The sequence below is a fragment of the Momordica charantia genome (assembly GCF_013281855.1).
Source record: "Momordica charantia cultivar OHB3-1 chromosome 4 unlocalized genomic scaffold, Mcharantia_2.0 BLBB01000004.1, whole genome shotgun sequence".
Classification (NCBI taxonomy): domain Eukaryota; kingdom Viridiplantae; phylum Streptophyta; class Magnoliopsida; order Cucurbitales; family Cucurbitaceae; genus Momordica; species Momordica charantia.
In genome coordinates this window covers 20,862,027-20,868,018 of record NW_028275162.1, presented here as the reverse complement: position 1 = coordinate 20,868,018, position 5,992 = coordinate 20,862,027, and the positions used below count along the sequence as shown (strand labels likewise).

General features: G+C 42.8%; 2 protein-coding genes across 2 annotated transcripts; one reads left to right on the top strand and one right to left on the bottom strand.

Moving 5' to 3' along the window:
* Positions 1-419: 419 nt before the first annotated feature.
* Positions 420-3,288, bottom strand: LOC111015569 (putative clathrin assembly protein At1g03050). The gene is made up of 2 exons (XM_022290640.2): positions 2,809-3,288; positions 420-1,957 (listed from the first exon to the last, which is right to left on the bottom strand). Exons 1-2 carry the CDS (start codon positions 2,818-2,820, stop codon positions 593-595), a joined length of 1,377 nt encoding a protein of 458 aa, XP_022146332.1. The 5' UTR covers positions 2,821-3,288; the 3' UTR covers positions 420-592.
* Positions 3,280-5,754, top strand: LOC111015682 (G-type lectin S-receptor-like serine/threonine-protein kinase At1g34300). The gene has a single exon (XM_022290779.2). The coding sequence runs from the start codon at positions 3,328-3,330 to the stop codon at positions 5,713-5,715; it is 2,388 nt and encodes a 795-aa protein (XP_022146471.2). The 5' UTR covers positions 3,280-3,327; the 3' UTR covers positions 5,716-5,754.
* Positions 5,755-5,992: the final 238 nt, after the last annotated feature.

Here is a 5,992-nt window from a genome sequence, read left to right as displayed (position 1 = left end):
CCCTCTCTGTTATTCAATCTTTGTGTCCTGCCTCTACTCTTAAAACATTTTTCTAAAACCGATGATTTTATTTTAGAGAACAATTTGCAAACTTGAGCGAGCTCAATAGAAAAAATACTTGGCTCTTTATTGGTTCAGATATCTTGCATTTAAATTATTGTTGAAGCACGATCGGTGGCTCCATCTTATTGCTAACAACTTTGAGTTGGAGAGTATGATTATAATAACAAATCAATGTTTAGGGTTTGATATTATTAATATTTATAGTTTATGGATAGTTTATGTCAAGGTTTTAAAAGTCTTATTAATTTTATGGAAATATTGGTTAGATGTCGTGATATCTCTTGGGAAAACTACAAAATTAAAAAAGATCATAACAAATATTTAAAAAAAAAAACAAAACAAAGAACATTTAACTCTTTAAACCAATTAAAATTTATTAATATTAATATTATGTTAATACTATTGATAATTTTTTTATATTTATATTTTGTGAATTTTTTTACAATACAGCATGTCACAAGGTATAGTAATAGGTGGACTTGGAAGTTCAGGTTGTATATTTTTTTAGTACAATATGTCGGGATGGAAATTAACTAGATGAACTAGGTTCAGGTCGGCAGAAGTCGGAGATATTTATAAGAGTTGTAGGTGGTTTTTGCATGAGTGTTGGGAAGAAACAGTCATGGTGGAAAGGGTTGATAGAAGTGGGATTGTAAAGCTGAATATTTCCAGTTTGTTCCCCTGGATTTTGGTCCCAATGGTGAGATGATTTCAAGCCAGCAGAAGCTTCGAGCAAATCCTCCCAGCTACACCCACTCTCTTCTTCTTCCTCCTCTTCCACTCCAAGATCAATCAGTGCCTTCTCCTTTCTCCACTCCTCTGCTAAATCATCACCCTCAAAAGTTTCCCACTCACTGTTTCCTGTTACAACAACTTCGTTCACTGCCTCATCATTTGCCCATGGCGGAGAATCCGACGGCGACGATAAAGACGATGATTCCGTCAACTCCCACATTCTGCCGACGAATTCTTCTAGAGCCTGGATCCGTGATTCCGGTATGCGGACGACGTCCGGGAATTCATACGCCGCGCAAACTCCCATCTGCTTGCACCAGCCGTAGAGCTCCGATAGTTGATTTGCTTGAACCGCGGCCTTCTTGTATATTTCAATTGCCGCAGCGCAACTCCGGTACGGCAATTGCAGAAGGTTGTCTTCGATTGAACCGATATCTCTACAGAAGATCCGATAGCAAATGAAGCTCTCGCGGACTATGTGCTTCATCGCGAATCGGATTGCGAAGCTTCGCGCAGCTCTCCCGGCCGGCCTGCAATCGATCACTCTGTCGATTAGGCTCTGCATCTGTGATAATATTTCAATCGCTCTGTTAATTTCGCTGATTCTACTCGAAATTGTTCCGATCGCTTCGTCTCCGGAATCGTCCGGCGAGTTGGCGTCGTAGAACAGGTCGCAATTCAGAGATTCATCCAGCAACAGAGAGTAAGATCTGATGAAAGAGGCGTAATCTTCGTCGTCTCGGATTTGGCGCTGATGGAGAAAGATCCAGCCGCTGGCGCGGCAGCGAAGAAGCTCCGATCGGAATTCCGTGTTCTCGGAGACTGATTGGAGCAATCTGTGGAGGAGAAGCAGACACTTGAGTCCAACTCGCCAACAGCGAGTGTTGCGAAATCGACGGGAAAAGCTGATCGAAAATGCTCGAAACGACGGCGGAGAGAAGGCGAAGATCTTGAGGAGCTCCTGAACGTACTTCTCCGGCAACGGCGAGTCATTTGGAGCAGTGGCTTTAACGACTATGAGATCGACGTCGCTGAATCCTCCGGCTGTGACGATTTTGGCGTAGCCGACGGAGCAATTCTCTTTGACGGTGGTGAGAACTCGCCGGAATCTCCTCTGCATCGTAACACAATCGAATCGAATCCCAATCGAGAGAGATTTCTGAGAAAGATTATGCGAAGAACAGGAGAAATGATGAAATTAATATAATACAAGTTCATGGGTATTGATTTCATATAATTTTGACAAAAACTGTTGGATAATTTTTGTGCTTTGGGGGGATCGCAGAGTTACAACTACAAGAAGTAACTTTGTTGCTTCTGTTTCAACTATAAAAATTATAATTTTCTTTTTTTTTTCCGTGATTTTGTGGAGAGGTTGAAAAACAAGTGGGGTTTTAAATTACTCTTTTTTAGTTTTTATCGATTTTCACTTTAGTTTCTTTTAGTTTAGTTATCTCTTTAATAATAATTAATAGTTTGCAAGTTAAGTTGATTGGTTATATTAGGCCAGTTGTATTAAAGTTTTAATAGGGTAAAAATAGAGGGCGTGTGAGTTTTAGTGATAAAATGAGATTTATGGCTAAATGGCCCTACGGGTTTTTATTTAGATACTATTTCCGTCCCTATAGTTTTTACTTTTATTCATTTTGGTCTAGTTCCTGTTCTTTGTTTTCAAAATTGTACTTTTGAAACGTTTTTTTTTTTTTTTTGTCATTGTATTTTTGAAGGTGACCATTTTGGTTCTTTTATTTTTATTTTTATCTTACTTATTTTATCAAAATTTTAACATGGTATTTCACTCATTAAACTTTTTGAAATGTTGCCATAAATTTGATTTAAAAGATTTCCATTGTGTATACAATTTATTTTAAAATTTTGCAAATATGAATCAAAATCGCCACTTTTTATAAGTATGAAAATCAAAATAGGTCTTGAAAGTACAAGACTAGAAATGAACAAAAATTAAAAATATAGAGATAAGTCTCGCTATATAGATGAAAAGTAACGAACCTTAAGATTCATCCCGCAACAGAGCGTAAGATCTGCACAAGACTAGACTTATTCTCTTTGGCATATGACAAAGGGCAAGGAACTTCTTTCCACCTTCATTGACTTTGAATTTCACTGTTCAAATTCAGTCTTCCTCTCATATGAGAAGAAGAGGAAGAATTGGAAGAATGAGAGGAGAGAGAGAGAAAAAGAGTTTGGAAAGAAGAGAGAGAAACACAAGAAAAATATAGATGAAAAGTAAGATAAATAATGAGAGACGAGGCATAATTTCACATAAAAAAAACTTAGATTTTGGCACATTAAATATTTGCCCCAAGGGTTACACAAAATCTTGGCATAAAATAAGGGCAAAGAAATTCCTCAACTTCGTTGACTTTGAATTTCACTATTCAAAATTTCAAATTCAGTCTTGCTTTCATCTGAGCTCACATTTGTTGAATGGAATTGGAGGATCCACCACTTCACCAAACAAAGTCCCTTTTAGTCTCTCCATTTTTTCCGCCACCAAAAATCCTAATCATGTCTCTTCCCCTCCTCTGCCTTCTCTTCTTCTTCACATCTCCGGCGGCCGCCCAACCGCCGCCGGCACTCAAGCCCCGCAACTTCTCCGCCTTCTCCATCTCCCAATCCCCATGGCGGCCTGAACAAAACCTCATTCTCCTCTCGCCCAACTCCCTTTTCGCCGCCGGCTTCCGCCCATCAACCAACAACTCCAATCTCTACGTCTTCTCCGTTTGGTTCCTCAACGTCTCCACCGACAACGTCGTTTGGTCCGCCAATCGTCTTTCTCCGGTAAACCGCTCGGCGGCTCTGGCCATCACGTCCTCCGGCCAGCTCCGTCTCAACGACGGCTCCGGCCGAAACCTCTGGCCTTCTAACAATGTTTTTGGGAATCCAAATTCGACGAAACTGATGCTTCGCGACGATGGGGATCTTATCTACGCAACGTGGGAGAGCTTCCAATTCCCCACCAACACCATTTTGCCAAATCAGACGTTTAACGAAACCACCATCGTCTCCAACAACGGCAAATATGAGTTCAAGAACTCTGTTAATTTGACGTTTGGTACAGCTACGTATTGGAACTCCGGAAATCCCTTCAATATTTTTCAAACTGATGGTCGAATCATCAGAAACAACCAAGGCCCAATTTTCCCCTCTGATTTTAACTCGACCCGACTGCGGAAATTGGTTGTTGATGATGATGGGAACCTCAAGATTTTCAGCTTCAACTCCAATCTCCAGCGGTGGGGTGTGGTTTGGCAAGCGCACGTTGAGTTGTGTCAGATTTATGCAACTTGTGGCCCGAACTCCATTTGTATGAGTGGTGGCAGCTACAATTCCACCTACTGCGTCTGCCCTCCGGGATTCATCCCGGATTCTCGCGGCGGAGCACGGCAAGGATGCCACCGGAAACTCAAGGTATCAAAGAAAGTCAAGTTTCTTCCGCTCGATTTTGTGACTTTCAGAGGTGGGGTTAAAGAAATTTCCTTGCAACTCCCAAATATTTCGACGTGTGAAGCGAATTGCGTGAAGAATGCGAGCTGCGTTGGGTATACGTTCAGTTTCGATGGAAGCGCTGTGTGTGCGCTTCAGTTAGACATTTTGTCGAACGGGTTGTGGTCGCCCGGGATGAAGAAAGCTGCCTTTGTGAAGGTCGAAAATTCGGAAACTGATCGCTCAAACTTCACCGGAATGATGTACAGACTCGAATCGACGTGTCCGGTTCACATCACCCTCCGCCCGCCGCCGGAAGATAAAGACAACACCACCAGAAACGTACTGATAATCATCTCCATATTCGTGGCGGAACTAATTTCGGGGGCGGTTTTCTTCTGTGCATTCTTGAAGAGATTCGTAAAATACAGAGACATGGCTCGCACGCTCGGTCTGGAGTCGCTCCCCGCCGGCGGGCCGAAGCGGTTCACCTACGCCGAGCTGAAAACTGCCACCAACGACTTCTCGAACTCCATCGGAAGAGGCGGATTCGGCGAGGTCTTCAAAGGGGAGTTGCCGGATAAACGCGTGGTCGCCGTCAAGTGTTTGAAAAACGTTGCCGGCGGCGACGGCGACTTCTGGTCAGAGGTCACCATCATCGCCCGAATGCACCACCTCAACTTGCTCCGATTGTGGGGATTCTGCGCCGAAAAGGGTCAAAGAATGCTGGTCTACGAGTACATCCCCAATGGATCTCTCGACAAATTCCTGTTCATCAAACCGCAGCCCTCTGATTCGGAGACGGACGCAACAGAGACGGCCGGAGAAAACCCCTCACTCGATTGGAGCGTCCGGTACCGAATCGCCATAGGAGTGGCCAGAGCAATCGCGTATCTGCACGAGGAATGTCTGGAGTGGGTGTTACATCGAGACATAAAACCCGAAAACATCCTTCTGGACAACGATTTCTGCCCGAAACTATCGGATTTCGGGCTGTCGAAACTGAGGAAAAACGACGAGACGGCGGTGAGCATGTCTCGGATCAGAGGGACGCCGGGTTACGTGGCGCCGGAGCTGGTGAAATTGGGTTCGAATTCAATAACGACGAAGGCCGACGTGTACAGCTTCGGAATGGTGCTGCTGGAGATCATCAGCGGGACGAGGAACTTCGAGACGAAAAGATCGACGGTGGAGAGCGCGGATTGGTACTTTCCGGGATGGGCGTTCGAGAAAGCGTTCGTGGAGGAGAAGATCGAAGAGATTCTAGACCGTCGGATTAGGAATGAGTACGACAGCGGATCCCATTTTGCTATGGTAAATCGTATGGTTTCAACGGCGATGTGGTGCCTTCAGAACCAGCCGGAGATGCGGCCGCCGATGGGGAAAGTCGTGAAGATGTTGGAAGGAAAGCTCGAAATTCCTCCCCCGGATAAGCCCTCCATTTACTTCTTGTCAGAACCCCAAAATTAATTATTTTTCAATTACAACTAATTTCTAAATCTTATCTTATTACTTTATCAAACAAAGAAAAAGTCCAATCTTATTGGATAAATGTAAAATGCTTTTTTTTAGCGAGGTGGGAAAGACGACCTCTCAATTTTATGAAAATATCTCTAAAATGGTGGATACCTAAAAATGATAAAAAAAATATTTATTTTATTTTTCTATTTCTAAATAAGTTAAAAATGATTAATATTAATATTATATATATATTTCTGAAATTTTGTTCGATATTTTAAAGATTTTA

Coding starts and splice junctions, on each gene's coding strand:
- LOC111015682 (XM_022290779.2), top strand. CDS start 3,328: ATGTCTCTTCCCCTCCTCTGCCTTCTCTTCTTCTTCACATCTCCGGCG.